Source organism: Camelus bactrianus, chromosome 2 (assembly GCF_048773025.1).
Source record: "Camelus bactrianus isolate YW-2024 breed Bactrian camel chromosome 2, ASM4877302v1, whole genome shotgun sequence".
Classification (NCBI taxonomy): Eukaryota; Metazoa; Chordata; class Mammalia; order Artiodactyla; family Camelidae; genus Camelus; species Camelus bactrianus.
Window position 1 is genome coordinate 66,503,969 of NC_133540.1, and position 26,203 is coordinate 66,530,171.

General features: G+C 36.5%; 1 protein-coding gene and 2 pseudogenes across 4 annotated transcripts; all 3 read left to right on the top strand.

Moving 5' to 3' along the window:
- Positions 1 to 1,958: 1,958 nt before the first annotated feature.
- Positions 1,959 to 20,575, top strand: ADH4 (alcohol dehydrogenase 4 (class II), pi polypeptide). Of its 4 annotated transcripts, XM_074343468.1 has the most exons (10): positions 1,976 to 2,074; positions 2,178 to 2,368; positions 4,576 to 4,677; positions 5,801 to 5,942; positions 7,378 to 7,465; positions 9,186 to 9,417; positions 13,052 to 13,312; positions 13,739 to 13,874; positions 14,355 to 14,493; positions 20,249 to 20,575. In XM_074343468.1, the coding sequence occupies exons 2-10, from the start codon at positions 2,327 to 2,329 to the stop codon at positions 20,271 to 20,273; spliced, it is 1,167 nt and encodes a 388-aa protein (XP_074199569.1). In that variant the 5' UTR covers positions 1,976 to 2,074; positions 2,178 to 2,326; the 3' UTR covers positions 20,274 to 20,575. The 4 variants fall into 4 exon arrangements, with proteins under 4 accessions (XP_010951865.2, XP_074199574.1, XP_074199569.1 ...); XM_010953563.3 differs by lacking the exon at positions 2,178 to 2,368 and having other exon boundaries at positions 1,959 to 2,111; XM_074343473.1 differs by lacking the exon at positions 14,355 to 14,493 and having other exon boundaries at positions 1,975 to 2,074.
- On the top strand, positions 15,452 to 20,464 carry LOC105082510 (DNA (cytosine-5)-methyltransferase 1 pseudogene; annotated as a pseudogene).
- On the top strand, positions 16,322 to 20,464 carry LOC123616477 (DNA (cytosine-5)-methyltransferase 1-like; annotated as a pseudogene).
- Positions 20,576 to 26,203: the final 5,628 nt, after the last annotated feature.

A 26,203-nucleotide genomic window follows, 5' to 3' on the forward strand; every position in this document is an offset into this window, starting at 1 on the left:
CAGGAAAGTCTGAGAAAGGAGTCTGAGTTGTGAAAGAAGACAAAACTGTTTCGTGAACATGAACACTGTAAAAATAGAAACATCCAAGAGCAGATGGAAACTCCTATCTAAAGTTTGGATTAAAAGGAAAGAAATCATAAAAATATGGTAAGAAAGTCTAGAAAAAATTAAATGCTAGATAAGAATTTTTTAAAGGTCGTTTTTTTCAAAATGAGGCTACAAACAACTTTCAAAAAAAGTTTCAGTTAAAAGATAGAGATGGAAACCAGACAAGAAGTGAAATATGGGTAGTGAGAAAGTGGAAGCAAAGAGTATAAATTATACTTCTAAAAAGTATAACAGAACAACTTAAATGTCCAATAATAAAATATTAAAATCTGGAGGAGTCAGTGGAATACTATGGGAACATTAAAAGAAATGATATAAAGAAAACATACTGATAAAGATGGAAAAAATATGTTGTTAAACATTGAAAACATATAACACAGAACATTTGGATGCACTAATATTGAGACTCAAAATATATAAAGAAAAAAGAAAAAAACTATAACAAATGAAAAAAATCCATAGTAATAATTTTTAAACATCTCTCAGTAGTTAGTAGAATAAGAGAACAAAAATCTGTATGAGCGGGCTCCAGTACATCACTGATGCTTATCCTCATTAATAATCAGAGAAATATAAATTAAAAACACAATTACATAGCATTACATACCAACAGATTATCAAAAATTTTTATGTCTGGCAATTCCAAGTATAGGCAAGAATGTGGAGCAATGGGAAATCTCATACTTTGTTGCTGCTAGGTGCAACCACTTTATAAAACTCTGACCTTGTCTATCAGATTTGAAGACTGATCAATTTCCCTCCTAGTCAAAATATTTAACAACAGATATGGGACACTCCATTTCCCACAAACAGCCACGCAAGCATGACTCCAGGGGAGCTCTGGCCCACAGTACTGGTGGTCACAGTCCCAGGAGGTCAGATAGGCACTAGATATTTGCCTACCAGGGCCCAAAGACTACTCTGAATTGGTACTAGTACTAAGTATTTCTGCTCTTTTATTCTCCAGTCACTTTCATTCCCTTTTTGTTGCTGTATTCTGCAACTCTGCTGAAAAAATGGTATTTATTCACCTAGAGACCGCAAAACATTGGAGATTGAGAGACAGGCTCACAAACCCAGAGGGGCATGAAAGTATCTCTCAACAGTGACTTAACAGGCCTCCCTAAGGCTGCAACAGAGTTGAAGGGAAACTTAGGGATTTAGCGCAATGGCTTTTTACCAACAGGATCAAAATTACTCCAATATTTTAACAGTTGGCATCACCTTAATAGTGTGTATTGGCTGCATAGAAGTCCTGAATTTTCTCTAAAGAAACTCAAGCACTTGTCCAGCAGGATACACGGGAGGAATTTTTATGTAGTTCTGATTTATCACAAACAAAACATGAACTGGATGAAAAATTGTAGTCAATGCATACCAATGGAATACTCTACTGTAATAAAAATAAACAAAGTATGGTTACAGGCAAGTGGATGAATCTCACAAACACAGAGTTGAGAGGAAAAAAGACATGAAAGCATACATACGCTATGACTCCATTCATATAAAGTTTTTAATCAGTAAAACTAAACTGTATTGTGTAGAGAAGCATAAATCATAAAGAAATGCACGGAAATTATTATTAGGGTTGTGAAAGAGAAGGTGGGTAAAGGAGGGATTCTGGGGCCCTGGCAATATCCTTTACTTTATTAATTGTTTGTTAACTTACCTCATAGGTTTAACGACCTTTTCTCTTATCTTATATTTTGCAATAAAAGAAGAAAAAACAAACAAAAAATCTCCAAATAACAGTTGGAAGTAATGGGGGTTTGCAGCTCAAATATGCCAGCACAAATGACGTGGAGAGAGAAGGGCAGAGTTGCAGATTACAGCAACAAAAAGGAGAGAAGATGATTGGAGAATAAAAGAGCAGAAATAGTATTTATTCACAGAAAATTCATTACAGGACATGAAGTAACCAAGATAGAAGTAGAACAGTTTCTTAAATCAGAAAGAAACTTCCAAGGCAAGATTCTCAAAGAAAAATGGGCACCAAGGGCAAAGTAAGCAAATATACTGTTTCTTTGTTCAAATCTTGTTTTGTTTTGTATGTATGTCTCTTTTTATAGATTTGCTAAAAGGAGCTTCCTTGAGAATTACTCTCAGAAAGCAGCAATTTAAAGTTGATCAAAAGCTAAGTCCCCAACAACAGATGAATGGATAAAGAAGATGTGGTATACATATATGTATAATGGAATATTACTACCCATGAAAAAGAATGAAATCTTGGCTTATGGGACAACATGGATGGACCTCAACGGTATCATGCTAAGTGAAAAAAGTCATACAGAGAAAGACAAATATTGTATGATTTCACTTATATGTGGAATCTAAAAACCAAAACAAATGACCAAACATAACAAAATAGAAACAGAATCATAGATACAGAGAACAAACAGGTGATTGTCCAGGGGGTGGGGATGGGGGTTTGGGAGCTGAAAGAAATAGGTGAGGAAAATTAAGAGGTGCAAACTTCCATTTGTAAAATAAATGAGTTATAAGTATGAAACGCACAGTGTGAGGAATATAGTCAATATGTAATATCTTTGTATGGTGACAGATGGTAACTAGATTTATCATGGTAATTATTTTGAAGTATAGAAACATCAAATCACTATGTTGTGTACCAGGAACTAACATAGTGTTATGGTCAATTATACTTCAAAAACAAACAAACTCATAGAAAAAGAGATCAGGTTTGTGGTTACCAAAGGTGGGAGGTGGGGGGAGGAAGAATTGGATGAAGACAGTCAAAAGGTACAAAATTCCAATTATAAGACAAATAAAGTATTAGGGATGTAATGTACAACATGATTGATTAACATAATTAACACTGTTGTATGTCATATATGAAAGTTGTTAAGAGAGTAAATCCTAAGAGTTATCATAAGGAAAAAAATTTTTTCTGTTTCTTTAATTTTGTATCTATATGAGATAATGGATATTCACTAAACTTATCATGGTCATCATTTCATGATGTATATAAGTCAACTCATTATGCTACATATATTTTAAACTTATACAATGCTGTATATCAATTATATCTCAATAAAATGGGAAGAAAAAATAAAGTTGATCAAAAAGATACGTGACCCTCATGCTAAGAATTTACTCTAAGAAATAACTGTAAATTTGCCAAAATGCTTACTACAAGGGTGTTCAAATAAATATTATTATAATGGCCAAAAAAAGAGAGATTTGAGTAACACCTTCACAATCATAAAATAAAATTTGCATTTGTTGGAAATAATGTTAGAAAAGAATATGGAAAATATTAATAGGTGGAAGAAAGTAGATTACAAAACATTACTTACAATATGGTCCCATGTGGAAAAACTCAAAATATTTACTTCAAAATCATAAAATGAGTGACAAAATTACAGATATATTGTTTCTTTTTTTATTTGAATTTTGAAACTTTCCATAATTAACATATGTTGTACTTGTCATAAGACAAATGATAGTTAAAATATAATTCAAAACTGCATAACAGGTATTTAAAAATATGTATTTTTGTGAACAAAGACTGGGAAAATCATACCAAAAGTAAAAATAGTAGCATTAGAATGAAGGAGTGTAGGTTTGTTTTTCCCACTTCCCTTCAATGTTACTTATATTCTAAATTAAAAGTATAATATTAAGAGGCTAAAATGTTTTTAATCTGGGGATTATAGAACCTTTAATGCTTAATTTCTTTTCATACATTTATATTCAAAGAGGTAAAATTTTTATTTAATTTATATTCTACTGATAAATTTAATAATTATGTAAGCCTCACTTCTCAAACTTTTATGTGCATATAAATCACATGGGGATCTTATCCAAATGCAGGTTTTGATTCAGTGGATTTGGGGCAGGGCTTGTAGGGCTAGCAAATTCCCAGGTGGTATCCATAACTGCTGGTGTCAGGGAGGTTAACATTTGAATAGCAAAGATGAAAAACACATCTATGCTCTAGCAATAAGGATTCATATAACACAGATCTGATAACAATTTGTTCAATCAACAAATACATACTGGTCATCTACCCTGTCCAAATCCTCTAAATTTATTGTCTCTGTTCTGGAGAAAAAAAAAATCAAGGCTTTAAACTTTAATACACCTGCTCTTTTCAAAACTTAATGCAGAAGTTGACTTCTTATTTTCAATTACATTCACTTGTCTTTAAAATAATATAACTATACGTAACATCCAGCCACAAACTCCAAAACTCTTTCATGAAATAATGGCATCAAAATGCTCTTTAATTTTTCCCATGATATTCTCTCTCTCTCTCTCTCTCTCTCTCTCTCTCTCTCTCTCTCTCTCTCTCTCTCTCTCTCTCTCTCCCCCTCCCTCTCCCCCCACCTCTCTCTCTCTCTCCCCCACTTCTAATCTTTCCCCCTCTCTCACTTCCCTCTTCTCCTCCCTTCTCCCCCTACCCCCTCTGCCCCTCTCTCCCTCTCTCCCTTTCTCCCTCTTCCTCAGGTTATTAAATGCAAAGCAGCTGTCGCCTGGGAAGCAAACAAGCCTCTCAGTATTGAAGAGGTGGAGGTAGCTCCCCCCAAAGCTCATGAAGTTCGAATTCAGGTGAGTGTGGACTTTCCCAGGGCAGGACAGATGGAGATTTGGTTTCTGTCAGGTCAAGCCTATGTGGTACAGCTGAGAGTGCCAAGAGTTTCCACTACGGGGGAATTACATTTTTAGGTTCATATTAAAAGCAAGCATTGGTTCATTCTCGGTTTCAGCATGAAAAAAGAAAAAACAAATAAACAAACAAAGAGGCATTATCCCATTATCCCCAGAAAGAGTGAATTATAATTATTTGTCAGTTGTTCTTGACAATGGGCTTAAATCTAATTGAACTGTCTTAACATTAATCATTAACCCTAAGAATCAGACAAAGGAATTCATTTTAGATTAGAATTAGGTACATTTTCTTTTTGTTTTCCAGTTGCCAGTTATTGGAAAGTGTTATTAAAAGGAAGACTCAGATTGTGGTTCAAAACAAGGAAAGATCTGAAGTGCTGCCCTGGGCAGCATAGAGGTCTTGGGTGCCCAGGGCAGGGGACAAGCGCGAGATAGCAGGGAGAAGAGAGGGCATTGAGCAGAGAGGGACCATATGCAACAAAATGGATGAATTTCTCCATTTTCCCCACAGCTGACCTGGCTTATATTTTTCCTCAGGATCACCACAGTAAGAGTTTATCCATGAGAATGAGTGGGATATCCTCATGAACAGAATCCTGAAGGTTTACAGGGAAACATTCATAATTAATTTAGGCAATTCTTTATTTGACATCTCCCTTTTAACAATAAAAGTTTTGTTACCTCAATTTTATTTCATGTAGTTTCAACAAAATTTGAACAAGCCCTAGAAACCTGTGTTCCCTCCACTCCCTCTACCTAATAGACTTTAACTTTTCCCTATTACCTCTGATCTCGCCTCTCCTGGAGACAGTAACTGCCAATTCTACCTCTTTGCATGATTTTCCAGGGACAGTAAAGGAAGAAAACAAAGATGCATTAAGAAGAAAGAATATATCTTAATGTATTTGAATTGTTCTTTTTTTTTTTTTCAAAGTACAATTTTTTCATTGAGCTCTAAGAGTGTTATAAAGTTTCAAGGTGACACTGGAACTAAAGTAATCCTCCTAACCACACCAGTAATATAATTACAGAAACAAGACTCAAGTCTGTGGTTGCTTTGTAGATAATCGCCACTACCCTGTGCCACACTGATGCCCACATGATCCATCCTCAATATGAAGGGGCTTTTTTCCCAGTGATCCTTGGCCATGAGGCTGCAGGAATTGTGGAAAGTGTTGGGCCAGAAGTGACCAACTTCAAACCAGGTATTTTATTTTCTGATTCCAATTAAAGGAAAATTTCAGGATATTTCAGGGATAATTCCTGATACAGCCCTGCCTTTTCATGTTATAACTGGTATTTATTTACATAAGGGGACCATCTTTTCCAAAGCAAAACTGAGACACACAATCTATAACAGATTAATGAGACAGAATATTTGCAATCAGAACTGTCTAACAAAGTCTGGGAAATATGATCACCTTGTTTACAGATAGCACTGAGAAATTGTCCTATGAAAATCCTACAAGGTGAGCTTACACTGAAGCTTCCATGGAGGCACAAATGACAATTTATAACAAACTTCCCTAAATAAAACAGAAAACTATTTTAATATGATAAGAAATTAAAAGAATGATAGTTTATAGATAGCTTAAGTGAGAAATATGCATATGTCAATGTTAGCTTAAATGTCTTTTTGGAAGTTTGTAAGATAAAAATAATATGCATATAAAGTATGTCAATAACTGAAATTATTTACTTTACATTTTGTAACAGATCCACCAAATACTGGAATATGAGCTATGTAATCTTCACTTATCAGGCAGGATGAACCATTTCATTCTTTCCTCTTTTAATGAGGACACTCCAAGCTTAGAGGTATATTAGTGTCTTTCCATTCCAAACAAGCTTATGGAAATAAATTGCTCTCCAAAATTTGGCATCCATGAAGAAGTATGGCCAATGTAGTCCCAGCTCTGCCACTCACTGGCTGTGTTACCATAGCCAGTTAAGTCACTTTAAAGTGTCTCAGCTCAGATTTCTGTTTTCTAAAGTAGGGACAATAATAGTACCCATCTCAAAGGGTTGTTCTGAGAATTAAATGAGATCATACATGCAAGCAGTTAGAATGATGACTGGCATGTAATAAATGCTGAACAAATGTTAATTATCATTATTAGACCTTGGTCATCAGAGGATAAAAGTCATTATTAAATTAAAATTGAATAAAAATTAGAAAAATGTAGAATTTGAGAGTGAATTAAATGGTAAAACATGGAGAAGATGTATAGTTTACTCTCCATATCTAGCCTATTGCCCACTCCTATTATATAAGGATGCCCTATTCCATGCAGGATGTTTAGAAATGTAATAAATAACGGTCATGATATAATAAATAATAGTCATGATGCAGAATGTTGCAATGCAGCAGAGGCTCAGACAGGACCCTGCACTTGATGATATCAATATAGATGCATTGCTCAACTGCCCAGCAGAAAAACAAAACAAAACAAAGATAGAATATGCAATATTTGGGAGAATCAGCAATCTTGTAGGTTAACAAAATATTGTAGCCACGTATACTTCCCACTGAATATAAAATGTATACCATAAAGAATGGTGTTTTCCACCAATTCATCTAGTAGAAACTAGTTATAAGTAACATCTTAGGCATCATCCAACACATGGCCTTTTTTCTAGGTGACAAAGTAATTCCACTCTACATGCCTCAATGTGGAAAATGCAAGTTTTGTCTGAGTCCACACACAAATTTTTGTGGAAAACTTAGGTAAGCTCCATAAACTATTAATAAGAGTATAAATTGGTACAAGTACGCTCAGCAGTACATTGGCAATACATAAATGGAGTTGAAGATGTGCATACTTTCTACTTACCAATTCTAGGTGTGCACAAAAAACTGTTGCAAAATCACCCAACACACTAGAATGATCATTGCAACACTGTAATAGCAAGCAATTGAAAAAGGGCCAAATGTTCATCAGTAAGAGAACAGATTAACAAATTGCTATGCAGTAACACAATGGAATTACTATATAACAATAAGAAAAGCTAAACTTGCTCTAAAAGTATCAACATAGAATAACCTCACACATACAACGTTAATGGAAAGAAGCAACTTGCTGAGGAAAATTTAATAAGGGGTCATTTACAAAAACAATACCATATATTGCTTATGGTTCGTGTGTGTGTGTGTGTGTGTGTGTGTGGCAAAGGTATTTATCACCAGAAGGATAAATGCCAAATTCAGAATAATAGCTACTTCTGCAGGGGATGAGAGAGGAATGCAATGAATTATAGTAAAGTAATGTATTTCAAGGCCACATAGATATGTCTTGGAGCTAGATTTTGAACCTAGGCAGTCTGGCTCCAAAAGTCTTAATTGCCTTACTCTTTACAGAGACTGTAGAAAGAGCTATTCGTCCTTAATGCTAATTGAAACTAGTTATTTCAAAAGCTAAAATTTTACTACTCCTACATCTATTACTGTGACTCAATTTCCTCATCTATAAAATGACAACAATAATAATGCCTATTTCACAGGGTGGTTGCAGATATTCAAAGAATGAATACAGCCTTTGGCAAACCAATGAAATAATAAATTTTGACAATGACCATCAATTCTTTCTAATGTCACAAAAATAGAGATAAGGTATTACGTGCCTCCAAGTGAAAATGTACACCACTTTAGAAATAGTCCTACAAAAACATAAAACCTGAATTAGATCCAAGCATTTAAATCAAAAATACTATTTTAGAGGAAATACAGGGATGGAGAAACATGTTAAACTAGCTTACAGAAATGTAATTAGAAAAATCTAAAGTGAGGAGAATTTTGTAGGACAAATGACTGTTCCTTCAACAAATAAATTGGAGGGAGAAAATAAGGGAGGGGGTAAGAACCTATAAATGAAAAGAGACAAGAGACACAACAACTAAATGCAATGTGTAGAACTGAAAAAATCTTTATCTTTTAGACACATATACTGAAATATTTACAAATGAAATAGAGATGTCTGGGATTTACTTCAAAATAGTCCAACATGGGGAGGGTAGGTGCTGGTGTGGAGGAGCAGGTAATAGATGAAACTAGATCAACCATGAGTTGATAATTGCTAAAGCTGTGAGATGGTTATATGGTTCATTTTACTATTCTTTGTACTTTCATTTATCTTTGAGTTTTCCAGAATAAAGTTTTTAATAGAGACATAAAAGAGTAATTGGCACCTAAGAGTTAAAAGAGTTCCTGGCACATAAGAAGCATTCAGTAAAAAGTGTATTATTATTGTCATTATCTTCAAACTACTTCTGGTATATGTTTAGGTGAAGAGTCTCAAGTCATTTTCTCAACTTTTCCATCGAATAAAATTATCATAACAAATATATAACGACTACTAATTTTTTCAGGCAAGTAATCAGTGGTCCATCTACTTTCTCTCCCTCTCTCTCTCTCTCTCTCTCTCTCTCTCTCTTTCTGTATTTTTTTCTAGGAATTTCAGAAATCCTTTTGATGATCAAAAACTAATGGAAGACAAAAGCAGCAGGTTTACCTGCAAAGGAAAACCAATTTACCATTTCATGGGGACCAGTACCTTCTCTCAGTACACTGTAGTGTCAGATACTAATCTTGTCAAAGTAGATGATGACGCCAATTTAGAGAGAGTTTGTCTCCTTGGATGTGCATTTTCTACTGGCTATGGAGCTGTAGTCAACGTTGCCAAGGTAAAATGGTTAATCGCCAGGTTGCGTAAAATAGAAGTTACTGGGAGGCAGCATGCTAAAGCAGCCAGAGTTATCTTCAAAACCTGGATCTGTCATGTATTACCTCTGTGATTTTAGGCAAGTTATTTAACCTCTCTACTCCTGTCTCTCTACAGTAATATCTACTACATATAGTTCTGGGAATAATTAAATCATATTACATGTGTAAGACATCTGGCCCAGAGGTTAGCATATAGTTGGCACCCAGTTCATGTTAATTTCTTTTCCTTTACTAGCACCATAGATTATATACCATCCCTGATTTAAACACAGCCTGCTTAAATATGTCCCCTAATTACGAATGCTCGTCCTTGGACAGCAGACCCAGTCCAGAGACAGCAGAAACCCCCACCCATCTCCATATAGCCACCCTACTTTCTCCCTGACCTTTGCAGATTCCTCTCCCTCCAACTGTAATAATTCATTCTGCTTCTCACCCTATACCTTTGTGGCTTTGAGGAAGGGTCTCAGACGGCAGCCCTAATGGTAGCAAGATGCATCCCTGGAATCCCATGTCAGAATTTAGAAACTTTTACAAAGCTCTTTAACTGAGAGATCAGAGAGATGTCAATATCGCTTGGATGCCTCAAATAACCTCCTTATTTAAACCTCCTTGACATCAATCTTTATCCCTTGACTCTAAACTGCACAAAGCAACCAGAGTGGTCTTTCTAAACAACAAATGTGAAAATTTCACACCCCTTTCCCTATTCCCCTCTTCCTTCAGTATGCTACAGTCATTCTCCATTTCTTCATTTCATGGCTCACTGTTCCCCTGGGCCTGACCCCCAGTCTCTGGGCTCTGAACTGTGGCCTCTGGACTTTTCATACCTGACGACTCCCACCAATGCTGCCTGGAAAGCTCCCCCAGTTCTTCTGGCTGACTCCATTTATTTGTCACTTCCTATTGGAAACCTACTCCAGCCTCCTGGGCACCCTTTGGATGTCCCTCCCAGTTTCCCCTGAAGTATCTGTATCTATCCCTGTCTTTCTTCTATCACACTATGGAGAGATTTCCCATTTACTTCTCCTTCCTATTAGACTAGTTGCTCCTTAAGGGCAAGAATTCTCTCTTTCATTGCGATATCTCCAGAGTCTAGCCCTGTGCCTAGCACATAGTAGGACCTTGATAACTTCTCAGCAAATGAATGAATAAAGCCAAGTTCATGTACAACCCCTAAAACATCTTCAGCTTTGCAATCCAAATATTCCTTTTTATCAGATCGCTTAGAGTTGTTCAGTGTCAAGGAAATAAATTCAGTCTAACCAAATAAAGAGGCTGATCTAATAGCCAGAATATCAAGATGTGACTTTCCTTTGAGAATTATATCAGCCAAGCAGATAGGATTGCTACTCTTGGCTCTCAGTATATTATCTCCCTCTAAAAATTCACTCACTCATTCATTCATTCATTAACAAAAATTAAAAACTATATGGAAATTCAAACTATACTCAGAAGGCTCCTGGAGGAAGGGTGTTGTTAGTTGGGTGGAGTTAAGAGCCAACGTGACCTTGGCAGTCAGGCATATTTTCCTCTAGGTAACATTGGAGACACAGGGAAGAATTATTGCTCTTTGCCTCCCCACCCCCACTGCCCTTTTCTGGAGTCTGTGCTATCACCTACTGTTCTAGTCTTTCTTCAGGAGTATTAACACTAGAGATTCAGCCACAATTTTCTTTTAAATCTGGTCAAAGCTCACCTAAACTTCCAGGACCCGCTCTTCCTGCTGTTGAGGAACAGCTAAACCACTTCATGAGATGCTCAAAGAAAACTGGTAGGAACAAGAAGTGAAGTATCAGTAATTCTAGTCAAAAGGCAAGAGCTTTAATAATGTTTAATTTACTTCTGGGAAGAAAAGTGATGCAACAACTCTGATTAATTATCTAGGAACCCTATCCCCCCAGCATCCTCAGAACTCCTAGTTCTTTTAAATCTGCTTGTATCCTTTACTGCCAAATTAATCACATTTCACAGAGATATATGGAAGCATGAAAATGACTGTAACAGTGTTGTTTGCTGATGGATAATCACCCACTATTCATAATCCTATGTTTAAGTGGAGGATACTATATAATGACCCCCCCCCCCAGAACTACAATGAAAGACACTTTTACACACAGGAGTCCAGTTGTATAATACAATTGGTGCAGTGCATTCAATTTATGCACTGTTGTGAGCTATGTACAACTACTGCATACAACATTACTTCAATGAAAAATGCAAAAAAAAATGCATCCTACTTTCAGTGAGACTTACTTGCAAACTTTTTAACACAGTCTCTAGAGAATATATTTGGAAATATACTAAACACATGCCACAAACTCACAGTAAATAGTACACAGTGTATATAGAACAAAATTCTGAATATTTGCAAAATACACATTTTACTTCACCTGAGTAGCAAAAGCCAGTGTCGGCATGCCTAAAATCGCATGTAAGTTAAAGTAAAATATATGTATTCTCTCTGTTCCTTAATAATTTTGTTTCCAATTTAGAATGTATCAGTACTCCCCTTGGGCACATTTTCTCTTTCCCTTTTGCTTACACTTTAATTCTAAGTTTTTCATCACCATTAGAAAGTATTAGTTGAGCATCTCTCTGTATAGTAATTTTATTTTGCCACTATACCACTCTACAAAATAACATATTCCAACTACAGCAGCTTTCCTTATCATCTTATATATGATGTTTCTATTTAATTCAATGTAACAAACATTTATTGAAGACCAAATATAGAGAAGATTCCTGATAACAATGTGAAAGATTACATGCCTTCAAAGATTTCACAGTCTTTGAAAGATACACATGCACACATACAAAATCAATCAAGACTAATTATAAATTGTATAATACAGAAAAAGCAAAAAGGTGGGCGTTAATTTCTAACCAAAGAATCAAGAAACGTTTCACAGGGAGAGTGTAAATTAAGCCTAGAAGTATAAGTTAGATTTTAATTAAAGTTAATACGGTGAAAAGTACATCAGGCTGAGGGAATAGCATAAAATAAGACATGACAAAAGGAAACTGCTGTAGCACTGGGACATCATGGAGATGAAGTCGGAAGGTAACGGGACCAGAAAATGAAAAACCTTCAATACCATGCAAAGAAATTCACTTCATCCATTTGAATGAAGTGATGATTTGGGATGATTGAGTTAATTTACATTTAGAGAAACATCAGTGGTCATTCAAAACCAACTATAACATTAATACAACTAAATAAGGCCTATTAGAAATATAGATGTCAAATTACTTGTGATCTATTTTTAAAAGAAACCAATAAACCCTTTTAAATGTGTAAGCTTCAGTTTTTGTTCTAACACTAATGCGGAAAGGAAAACAAGAGAATAATTTTCACTTCGGTTTGTTCCTTATGTGCTAATAATTCCATTGGTCTTCAAATGTTTCTCCAAATTTAGCCAATGATTCATCCATCTTCACATTGGCAGATTTTCCCCATTTGACCGTATCATTTAGTCTTATGACAGGCAGTCTTTTATTCATATGTTGTTCCTACCCCCACCGCACTCTGTCCCTTTAAAAAGAAGTGAGACAGGCACTTGAAAAGTTCATTTATAATTTTCTTGCCTACAGGTTACACCTGGTTCTACCTGTGCCATCTTTGGCCTAGGAGGCGTTGGTTTTGCTGCTGTAATTGGTTGTAAATTAGCAGGAGCTTCCAGAATCATAGCTATTGACATCAAAAGTGAGAAGTTTGCAAGGGCCAAAGCCCTTGGAGCTACTGATTGCCTCAATCCTGGAGACCTAGATAAGCCCATTCAGGAGGTCATCGTTGAAATCACCAATGGAGGTGTGGATTTTACCTTTGAGTGTGTAGGTGGAGCGAAAGTCATGGTATGTATATTTTTATGATAGGGTGTAATAAATATCACTTATTAACATTAATAAACATTGATGTATGTGCACATTAATATATTTATATTTAATATAAATATATATGTGTATAAATGTTTATATAAGCAATGGTTATTAATACTATATTAGATACTAATATGTTACATAACATATAATTAATTTTATTAATAAATATTACTAATTATTACTTAATATTAATGTGTTACTAATGTGTGTTTTTTCTTCCACATGAAATTCAGCAAAAAATTTTAGAAAAAACTTAGAAATGAAGACCCATAATATTATGACCTCATTAGCTGGAGTCCCATTATTTTATAAGCAGAGTTGTATAAATTTTCCCTAAAGCATTGTACATACCCACACTGGAATTCATGTTCTACTTTTCGTTTTTGTTTGACCTTCCAGAGAGCAGCCATGGACAGCATAACAGTAGGTGGGGGATTATGTACAGTCATTGGAGTAAACGTTGGTGACAACGGATTGAATATTTCTGCAATGGAGCTATTAATGGGCCGTACCCTAACAGGAACAAGCTTTGGTGGTCAGTTTATTTTTTTCTTTTAATTTTTTCCACAGTGGTACTCAAATTCTTATAATGAAGATTATTGAACACAAAGGAAAATAATTTGTTGTTTAAATATTGAATGCCTAGAACATATCTGTTGATTACATGAAAGCTATTTATTCTACTAGTTAGTTAAAAGTAAATGGAGTTTGTATAGAAGGATAACTATAATTTGCAAACTGAAATTCGATTTCCATTAAAATGGACCAATATAGGGGAACAAAAGGTAAACTTTGATGAAATTGAGATAATTCCTTATCTAGAAATAAAAAATAATCTTGAATTTTTCTTATAAAAAATTTGATAAAAGTACAAAAAATTAAAGATGGTGAGGAGATAATCTATTTGTAGCAATCCAAATTTGACCTAATAATATCATTCATTTGAGAAACACTGATTAAACTACCTCTTCATGTCAAGCACCATGTCTTTATTTGGCATTTTGGCCAATTACAGGTTGGAAAGGTATGGAGTCTGTTCCAAAGCTAGCTGCTGACTACAAGAATAAGAAATTCAATCTGGATGCACTGGTGTCCCATACCCTCCCTTTTGACAAAATCAGTGAGGCATTTGACCTAATGTACCAAGGAAAAAGGTAAATTACCAAACAGATGGGGGAGCAGTTTGAAAAACCCTGATGATGATTCTATTTTCATTGGACGTTAAAAACTAACCAGTTTGTCTTTTCTGACACTCTCCAAATCATCAGAAGTACTCAATGGGCTTAAAAGATTAAATAGTGACCATTTGGAGAAAAGCCTCCTACTCCATTTCCATAATGTACATGGCCATGCACTATTCTAATAAGAGTGATGGTATGAATTGACACAAATTTTTCATTTTCACAAACAATTAATTGTTAACTCAAGTAGGGCTGCTCCCTAGAGAAAGAGATTTCTACAGTGTAATGCCAGGTTCCCTTAGTACAATATAGCCCTGGGTCTGGAATCATTATGGTCTGCAATTGACACAGAACGCCCACTCCAGGCCCTTCATTATCAGAATCAGGTGATTCTGAAAATATGAGCAGTGAGTGGCAGGTGTCAACTCTTATTCTCTTGCTTTGTTATGGGAGTCCTATAAGTGCATTCTGATCCACAATTTTAGCTATATTCTGTTCCCTTGGCATAAACCCTAAGGACTGATTTATAGAAATTCCCAACTGGGTGATCCCTAGTAACTGGGGAGTAAGACTAGGATCAGTAATTTTGGTTAAAATAATCAACCAGAGCATTGGTCAATAGAAGGAAGGACAAAACACCAGGAACAGTGTTGCATAGAGAAGATGCAAAAAGGCAACAAAAAGAAAAGACATCACAAAAGAGACAGGGTAAAAACATATAGTTAAATGACAGGAGTTTGAAACAGGGAATAAATGTTGCAAAAGAAGAAAACAGATCCATGGTGTGAGGACCCAGGATACTTCCTGGGGAAGAAACCTTAGAAAATATCCCTACTGACATGAACTCCCTAACTTGCAAAGGTTTTAGCTGCAATATCAAAAAGAAGTTCAATAAAAAGAAAAGAAATGATCCCTGCTTGGTGTGGTGAGGATGATTTTCTTTGCAATTAAGGAGCAGACTCTTGTTTTCACTCTGAGTACCAGGAGGTTCAAAGGTTTGGAAAGAGATAGCTTAGCAGAAAAGGAATGTGGGCAGGAGAAATTGAATCTCTTGCATGAATTTCTGCAAAAAAGAAATAAAGAATCAATTATGTTACTTTATGTAAATTACATAAAGAAAAAGTATTAGTGGAGGGCTACCTGGCTAAAATCAAATCCCTTTTAAATAAAGATTCGTCCTTGGAGAATGGAGCTCATGCTTTCAATTGGGAAGGGAATGGATGTCTAGAAAACAAGCGGTAAAGACCTCTGACTGAGAATAGCAGAGGAAACAAGTCCCCCAAACCCATTTCCACACTTTGCATGCCCAGAAGAAGCAAGTCTGATGGAGAAAGAGAGTCTCAAGTCTCATCTAGGTCCAGGAATATAAGGCAAGCTACCGGGCAGAACACCATCACATTTCATTTAGCAAGGAAACCTGAGAAAGAACTTGAAAGACCAAAACTGGATGATTCTCTCAATGAAGAAGAAAAAGACCAGGAAGCAAAGAGACATAAAGTCACTTCCAGAGAACCAACTGCTAGACCATTCCCTGCAGAAGAACCAGAAAGAGTAAAACCATAAACATACAAGAAAGAAGAATGAAGGGAAGGAAAAGAAGAAAAGAGACTCAGAAGTCAAACCAAAATAGAACCTAAATAGAAGTCTAAGGAGGATGCAAGACCAGGAGTTCAGGTTGAAATGGGTAGAGGAGATGAGAAAGATAAAAAGAGGCACAGAAGACAACCCAAAGATTCTAGCTGCCAGAGACCTGAAGAAAAAGAATCTGAAAGAGTAAAACCACAAGTTTCTGATTAGAAAGATGAGGATGAAAAGTTCTGGAGACTGCAAGGCCAAGATCAAAGTGACAGCAGGGAGGAGAAGAGATGCAAAACTACATTCAAAGAACCAACTGAGAAAAAAAATGGCTCAAACCAAAACAGCTGTGTCCTCCAAGACCCATCCTCTGACGTGCATTCAGTGCAGACAATATCTGGATAACACTGAACTAAAATATGAACAGCATTCCCCTGATGCAATGGATGAAATACAGTTGTTGACAAATGAGAGAATGTCTATCTTCAATGTCAAAGAATCCGGCTTTGAGAGGCTCTTCCTCAACCAAACTGACGTGCTTCAGCATGTACTATAAACACAATCACCAGTGCCTGATCAACACTAGCCTCATTAAGAAGAAAGTCCAACTCTTCTGGTTCAGCAAAATCAATACATGATGATGGCCCATCTCTTGAAAGTGATTTAATGGCAAAATTCTTGGTCCCATAAATAAATGGTGGATCACTGATTTTAAAAGAAGTGAAAAGGCTCTCATTGGCTTCAGCACCTCATCTGCCAAATATATTCTGATAGATCCCAATACACATTGATGTCCAGCATGATGCAGGAGATCTACTTAAGACAGTAGAGTTCCTGCAGAACAACCCTGACTCAACCTATAAAGACCTGATCAATAAGATTAAGGCCACTGTTCCTCCTGTGCTCATCCTGAATCAATTCACTGAGGAGTCTCTCCTTTGGCATGCCCAGTTTTTGGTGGGACAAGTAAAGAGCTATGATTAGTCTGGGGCTAGTGACAAGTGACCCATCTTCCTGATCTGCTGCATGAGAGACCTGATCAAGTTGGTGGGGACCACCCTGGGAAAGAGGCAAGCTGAAAGACTTCAGACCATTGGGCATTCTGCCAAGAAGAAAGACAAAGACCTCACAAAAGCCATCACTATCAATCTGGTCTACCAGATCTTTGACACTTTCTTCACAGAGCAAATTGAAATGGAGACTAAGAATGCCTTTAAATGCTGGCTGTGTGGCATCTGCGAGTTTTGTCAACAGCCCAAATGTAGAAAGTGTGAAGCCTATAAGGATATGGTTAAATTTGGTGGTAGGGAACAGAGCAAACAGGCTTCCTGAGAGAAGTGTTCCATTTTTTAATCCATGGCCATGAAGGATGAAGATGATGATGAAGTTGATGACAAAATCCCAGAGAAAAAGTGCATCAGGGGAAGGAAAAGAAACAGAGCAAGAATCTGATATGTTGGGTTAGAGAAGTCATCAAGACTGCTGGGGGAACTATATTCAATATCTCGTAGTAACCTATAGTGAAAAAGAATACGAAAACAAATATATGTATGTATATGTATGACTGAACTATTATGCAGTACACCAGAAATTGACACAACATTGTAAACTAACTATAGTTCAATTAAAAAAAAATAAAAGAATACTGGGAAGAAGAGTTACTATAAGAAGGTATGCATTGCCTCAGAAACCCTGGAAGTGGGGAACTGTGTCTCTGTTATTCCAAATGATTCCTCAAAACCATCCTCACGGCACTGCAGGAGGACAGCAGCAAAAGGCAGAGCTTGCATACCCACTGGTTCTGTGCTGGGATAGACAGGGTCCTCCGGGCCACATCAGATCCCCCCTGGAGCAGCTCTTGTTAGATGAACGTGAGGATGTGCAGCTTTTCACACACTCACAGCAAAGTTCCATCGGAAAACTGGGCCTTGGAGGGAGGCATGGATTCTGAGACCTTGATAACAGAGGGTAATGGGAAGACTTGTTTCTCCCAGCTGTGACATGAACAAGACCATGCAAGATTTGAGAACCCCCCAAAACTCAGTCGATGAAGAAAAAGCATAAATTCTGTATAAGCTGTGTCTGTCTGGCTGAAATGAGGCAAAAAGAAACTCCCAGGATCATGGAGCAGCTTGAGGACCTTGATGGCCAGGGTCTCTTCAGCTCAGCCACCAAGACTGGCATCCAGTATCGAGCGGGCAACAGCATGCATCTCCTCCCTGAGGCCTTCTCATTGGACCAGTCCTGTAAAATATCCACAGAAGGAGCCTGTGGATGAAGATATGTACCCTAAACACTACGAGAACTATTCCAACTATATCTAAGGCATGCCACAAGTTGGACGCCCCTGGGCCATACCAAATTGGCCACATAAAAGATCTTCTGAATCAATAAGAGCGCCCAACACAACACACAGCAAGATCAGACAACAGGTTCTACAAGTCAGCAAAGGCCTCTGTTCTTGCAGGAGGCAGCACTCCTACAGGAGGCTGTGCCTGAAAAGAGGGTTGTAACATAGCACACATAGTGTTTTAAGAGTTACATAGAGGTGGCTGTTTTTCCAAGTGTTTCTGATTATTTGGTGCGTACTGACATTGACTATATTTCATAGCCTTTGCTCTTAGGCCTCTATTTTAAAGTTGCAGAGCTCTTTCTACAAAACAAATCCATAAGCAGAAGTCCAGAGTGTGACAAAAGCAGGGATGGAATGTTGTGGGCTCCGCCTGAGGCACCCCCAAGAGAACATCAAGTTCTATTTATGACAGTCTGTGATCTGCTCCTTCCCATGAGTCCGTCCCTACTCTCAGTCCTCCTGCTCTTTCCAGGCCCCTCCTCCTTTTTCTAGAGTTTCTCTCTGTCCACACTTTCCCCAAGGTCTTGGCTTCACTCAGTCTTTTTTGGTGATCCTAATAGTGGTTAGGAGCTAACCTAAAACTAATCCATACAGATAGATACAAAGTTGCTTTACTTCTTAGTTACTATACATCAAAGATTTTCTGAAGAAAAAAGAAAAGAAAAAATACACATTATTTTTAAAGCTACACAAAGTAACTTAGGGCATAAGCCCCAGAGTATCTTGCAAAATCTCAATATCCCCATAAGACTACTCCTCAAGTTAAGAGTTATGTTGGGGTTTGGGGCCTTAGATCCTGGTTCTCATAGCTCCTCCACCACTACCCTTTTTCCCCTAGAGTTCTCCCTCATGGAATATACCCATAAGGACTGCCATGTGGTAGCCAAATGAAAAATGTTGCATTACCTTATTAATAGCTGGGCAAGCCTCCCATACTATCCCAAATAGGCCAGGTAATCAGCAGTAGAATGGAGGTTGAGGGTTAGACACCTGAATGAGGCTTCCTACTTCCCCCTGGCGCACTGAGAAGACCATCTGACTGCCCACACAGCTGGACAGGTGGCAACAGAGAAGGCAGAGGATGGGCCTTCCCAGGGATACTGACCATACAGGAAGCACAACTGAGGACTTATCCTCCTGCCACACCAACTGCATAAAAGCAAGGAAGTGGAAGGCGCACAACACCCAGCTGGCCTGTTAAGGTGCAGTGACCCTGACTCATGTCATAGGTATGTATAGCTCCAGGTCCTGCAGGAAGAAAACAGTTATGCACAACAACCTGCTGATGCCAGGGATTCCCCAGCTCCAGCAGTAAGGTCCGAGATAAGAAATTCTCTGTCCTTGAGGCTTATCCCCCTTTTTGCTTCTACATGTTAAAGGGGTGATCCAGGAGCAGAAATTTTTGAGTTCTCTGAAAGTAGCAACCCAACACACCAACCACTCCCTCTTTTGATGCCAATTTGCCCTAAGCTACAGGAGAGCCAAGAGCAGTGACTGTTTCAAGTCAAAAATCTCACTACACCGGCGGCAGGCTCTACTTCTCTATAGCACCACTGGGCAACAAGGACCTTGACCAGAGTCAAGTGTGGGTTCCCAATTTTCGCCCAGCTTACTAACACCATGTGTAAAGTATTATTAATGTCATGGATGGATGACAAGATAAAGAAACTAGACAACTAGACTTAGCAAAGTGAAATATCTATAAAGAAACATTAAAACAAAAAAATAAAAATTATTTGTGGATTTTGGTTAAACTTATCATGAAAATTATACTGATTACTGTTTTATTATTATTAACAGCATTCGGACAATCCTGCTCTTTTGATGACACCAGGAACAATCTGGAATACTAGATGACTGAATCTGAACCTGTCTGGTTAATTCATAACCTGATGAACCATTAATCACCATGAATTTAAACAGATGTTTACAGTTAACATCTCAATATCAAACAGCTATAATGATTATAAAGCATTTGTATCCATAAAATATATTAATATTCCCTATGTTAAATAACTATGATAATTGATATGTTTATGAATAGAATCATATGATGTTTGGAAATTGTTTAAAACCAGTTCTGAAGAAGTGAGAGTGGAGAATAAAGGGGTCATAAATAAAACTAGATTGGCTATATGTTTATAGTTTTTTAAGTTGGGTGATAAATATATGGGGTTTCATTATACTGCTCTCTCTACTATTGTATATGTTAAAAATTTTTCCATAATAAAAAGCTTTTTACCAGAAAAAAATCACTATTAATATGTAGCATGTAACAAAATACATATATCTTTAAAATATATATCATATATAACACAAGTTACAATAATTTACAAGATACTCTTCTTTAATAAGCTGCTAAATAATTTCCTTTTTAACATCTGTTAATTTCTCTTAGCCCCACCTTACCACTGTGAACTATAATTACAAGTAGTGATCTATCAGAAACTATATAAATGAATACATATAGAGATTATTTTAAAAGAAAATACATCTATACTCTCAAATTTCCATCATTATTAAATAATTGCCCTTTTCCTCTTTGATAATACCACAATATATAATGTTTAGAGCATCACAGAGTTAACCATCTATAATCTGCACTAAGTAATCTATTTTCTATAGACGACTAGAAGTGACAAAGGACAATGTTCTTATAATAAATGTAGTAAGTAAAAATATTTATAGTTATAAGGTATAATAGATAATAAGATTTATATAAAAAGCAAATTGCAAATTTTCAAACTATTATACTTATAGATGCTACAATGGACAGTTTAAGAATAAGATAGATAATTCAGACTAGAGTAACAAAGACTAGCTCTCAATTTAGCATAACTTCTGAAACCTACCAATTTATTTATTTTTTTCATGTTTACCACACATTGAATTCTGAGAGAAGATAAACTTCTCTGAAGTTTTGGCTGAGGAAGGTAGTAATACCTCAGAGTGGAAACATATTCCTGCTTATTTAAGATTCTCTTTCATTAGAAATGGAGGCCAGAGAATTCACCTGTAAAGACTTCCTTTGTTGATACTGTGGGGAACAGGATGCACCCCACAGGTGGTTGGCCTCTCTCTTCCTATTTCATGTATCAGTTACGTCCTTTTTCCTCATGCCTTCCCCTCCTCTCCTCGGCTCCCTCAGTTCTTCCCAGGTCCAGCTTGAGACCCAACTCCTTTTCAGATCTTGGCAGCCACAAAGCTATCTTTCTTCCCTGATATCCTTTGGGTCTTAGTGTCTTTATTGAAATCTTAAGACATGCTGCTTCCACTGTTAGTTTTTCAAGTATATGTTTGTAAACTCCTTGAAGGCAGAATGATCTTTGAATCTATTGTTCTATTAGAGAGGCTCAATAGATACATGTTGTCTGATACCAAAGTTTATCCTCACAAGTGTCCAAATAATTTATACTAGCCCTTTTGAATGAAACTTTTCCAAAACATTTTCTATGCTCCTCTTTTTTCCTAAATAGAGAATCACAAATCTAATCTTAATAATTCAGGAGAATCATTATGAGCACTATTTTATTAATAAAGTTAAATTAATAAAAATTAATAACTAAATTAATAATAAATGATTAACTAAGTTGTGATACAGTAGTTCTCTCTCTCTCCAATCACTCCTGCAGTCAGCATCCCTGCCTCTATCAGTCTTTTATTTTTCCACGTCTGGTTAGGTGATTTGAAAAATAAAAAAACTCATTATTCTTAACAAGGCCGCTAGGGTTATTTACAAAATCAGTGAAAACCCACGGTGATGTGTATGGGGTTTACCATTCCTTTTACAGCAGAGACCTTTCTTCTCATCCAGGCCCCCAGCTAAAACTCCTCGTAAACGTAATTATAATATAATTCTTCAAAATGAACACCTAATGTCTTAGTTACCCAAACATCTCTCTCTCTCTCTCTTAAAATAAGATATGAATACTAAATATTTATATGATACTACAGAAACAACAAAAATCATGTAACAATAATTCATTTGGCAGCATGCAGAAAACTTCACTTAAAAACTGCACTTTAGAGACGTAAAAATAATCTGCAGACTACTGACAATTGTCTGCTTTTCCTGAGGGCTCTAGTATTTGTTCTTTATTTTTTAAATGTTACTTTTTGAACTACTAGGGACAACACAAATTATAGTATTCCTAGGGCGTCAAGCCACTGAAACAAAACTGGACTAGAACTTGATCCCTTCAAAAGAAAAAGCAAAACAAACCAAAAAAAAAAAAAAAAATTTGAAGGTTTGAATTCTCTAATATATTAAGATACACAGGTCTATTTTTTAAATGACATTTTGGACTGAAACTATTACAAGTTTTTAAGAATGCTGGTTAGTAGGTGACTAATACCTGAATTTAGAAGGCAATACAATGACAGTGTATTCTTCAGAGAAGAAAAAAAAATGCATTTTTAAGGTATATTAACTGTCTTCAAACATGGACTGTCATTGTTTTCTAAATGCTACTACAATGCCCTCTGGTGTTTGGTTTTTGTTTTTTGGTTGTTGGTTTTTTTTTTAACATTTTCCCATCTCTTTTCTTTGAGAGAAAGAATTCAGAGAGAGAATAACAACTTTCATTTATATCACAGTTGACATTTTTTTAAGTATTTTCATGTACATTATTTCATCTGATTCTTCAGCATTTTCAGTGGACTACAGCTTCTTGAGGGCAAAGCCATTTTTCACATTCTTTAAGCGCTTCGCAGATAGCAGGCCAATTGTTTCCTTATGGTTAAAGCTAAGGTCTGCGTCCCCAGTTCTGCCATCTGGAGCATCACAAAGTTCAGTCCTTCTGCTAGGTGAAGACAGCTGACACACCCCCTTCTCCCCTACCACCGTGTACTCTCTATTCCTAATTAAATATCTCTAAGTTTTCTTGAACTCTATATTCCATACGCAGTCTGAATAATATACCTATTCTGAATGATATATCAGTAAATGCAGGCTAGATTTTTAGTATTCTTTAGTCAATCATCTCCATTATTGACAAATACTGAGCTGTATAAAATCCCTAAATACTTCCTCTCTGGAATGCTATTAAACCAGAATGCTTAGTCTACCACTTGAACACAAGGATAGACCATTTGTCTTCTCTGAAGTTTCAAGGTCTTTTTAGAAAGAAATTATAAGTAAGTGAGGTATTTAATAATAAAGAAAAAAACTATATCCTCCTTATTTTATTATTATTAAATAACATTTTTTTTCCATTTCTTTTCTCCATTTCTGTCAATAAAATTCTGTTCTACAGGCCTGATTTTTTCTTTTTAAGTGAAGTATAGTCAGTTATCATGTGTCAATTTCTGGTGTACAGCACAATGTTCCAGTCATGCATATATATACATATATTCATTTTTATATTCTTTTTCATTAAAGGTTATTATAAGCTATTGAATATAGTTCCCTGTGTTACACAAAAAACTGGGGGCTAACATTTGCAAATCTCAAACTCCCAAATTTATCCCTTCCCACCCCCTTCCCCCAGTAACCATAAGATTGTTTACTATGTCCATGAGTCTGTTCTGTTTTGTAGATGAGTTCATTAGTGTCCTCTTTTTTCTTTTAGTGAAAAAAGTGACATATAAGTGACATCATATGGTATTTTTCTTTCTCTTTCTGGCTCGCTTCACTTAGAATGACAATCTCTGGGTCCATCCATGTTGCTACAAATGACATTATTTTATACTTTTTATGGCTGAGTAGTATTCCATTATATAAATATACCACAACTTCTTTATCCAGTCATCTGTCAATGGACACTTGTTTCCATGTCTTGGCTATTGCATATAGTGCAGCTATGAACATTGGGGTGCATGTATCTTTTTGAATTAGAGTTCCCTCTGGATATATGCCCAGGAGTGGGATTGCTGGATCATATGGTGTCTATTTTTAGTTTTTTGAGGAATCTCCATACTGTTTTCCATAATGCCTGCACCAAACTACATTCCCACTAGCAGTGTAGAAGGGTTCCATTTTTTCCACACCCTCTCTAGTGTCTATCATTTGTGGACTTTTCAATGATTCTATAGGCCTGCTTATAATACAGCTAATAAAATTTAAGAAATAAAAGTCTTCATAATTAACCAAAGGATTCTGAGAAAGAAATGAAAGAGATGTCCCTTCTTGTAGGCTTGAAAAGAGAAATTCTGCATCATAAGCTATTTTTAAAAACCTGACTTGATAAGGTATTAAATTAAGAACCTTCCCAAGAATATCATTTTGCTCTCCATAGCAATATAGAGATGTGTGAACACTCAAAACCGTTACTAGAATGTCTTCTGGTTTTCGTTAAAAAGAAATTCATTCTCTGTTACTACAAATGTTATTTAAACCAAAAGCTCTTGTAAAACTCCAAAGACAGTGTTGCCTGCTAAACAGCATCCCCAGGATGGATCACCTTGTTCACCTGATTATTAACAATCCCTTCCCAAGTCAGAACTTTTGGTAAGAATCACATGAAATATACATTTTCCTCACACTCAGTGCCTGCTATGAAATGTCCATCCACATTATCTCTTTTCCAGATTTCCTTATTACTAATCTTACAACCTCATTCCTTCAAAGTCCCTGATCATCTGACCAAATATTAACTACTGCCTATTAATCAATGTAGATTTATATCTCAGACAATTTCATTCTGATCAAACATAACTCACAGTGATATAATGCTTGCAGTTCTGTACCCTGGCAAGATTCCCTGAGTCTACCTCTACCAACTGCCAGAATATTGTGCAGAGTATATAATAACCATGCTGAAATTCTCTTCCTCCTCTATGAACTGATCATAGGGAATCTCCCTGAGGGATGGAAATGCAGTAGGAGTGTGTGTCTAATGCTCAGGCAATGTATTAGACCTTCACGATCTGCTTGGGTCTATTCCTCTATATATCAATTCCTTTGATAAGGCTATCCCCCTGGGCACATGCAGCCTCCTAAATTTGTGGATCCAATAATACCCAGTTCATAGTGAGAAAGTCAGATAGCATGATTACCTAATGACTCATGGTCAGGCATTTTTCATCATAACCAGGACTGAAGAGAGTATGACTTTGCTCTAAACTCCAGGTTCTCCACCATGATTCTACTACTGGACATCCTGCCATGGTCACTTAAAAGCTATTCAGTCCATTAAAGGAAAGCATCAGGGTTGTCCTCATAGCAGGCTAGACCAGCTGAACTTCTATTGCTCTAGGTTCTACTCAAAGATGGCAATTCTTTAGGTCATACTATAAATAGATGAAAGCTACCCCCAAAATGGTGTTGCCCACACTAGATTCCTACTCATTAACCGTTCCTCTCTTCTTCCTTCCAATCAGAACCCCAATTTTATTCCAGAAACAGGCAATAATGAGCTCAGGGAAGATGGGACTCTCCCTCAGCTCCAGAAGTTAAGCTATGATTGATCTAATCCCATTCCTCTTTGCTAGTGACTGACTTAGGGCAGACACAGGACTTCATTCTGATGAGTGATACATAAGGGGAAGTCTGCTGAGGGAGCGATTTCCCTCTTGATGTAAAAAAAGAGGTGGGGATTGAGTTTTAAAAAAAAAAAGACCCTTTCTTTCCTGCCTTTGGATATTGTCATAAGTACATTACAGGCTGGAGCTGCAGCAGCCATCTTGCAACCATGAAGGGAAAGACAAGAGAATGGCAGAGAAGCTGAACTAGAGCCCTGACATCACTGAGCAGCAGAATTTACCATTCTCTTTCATTAACTGTACCACATTTGCAGAAGCAACTATCTACCGCTA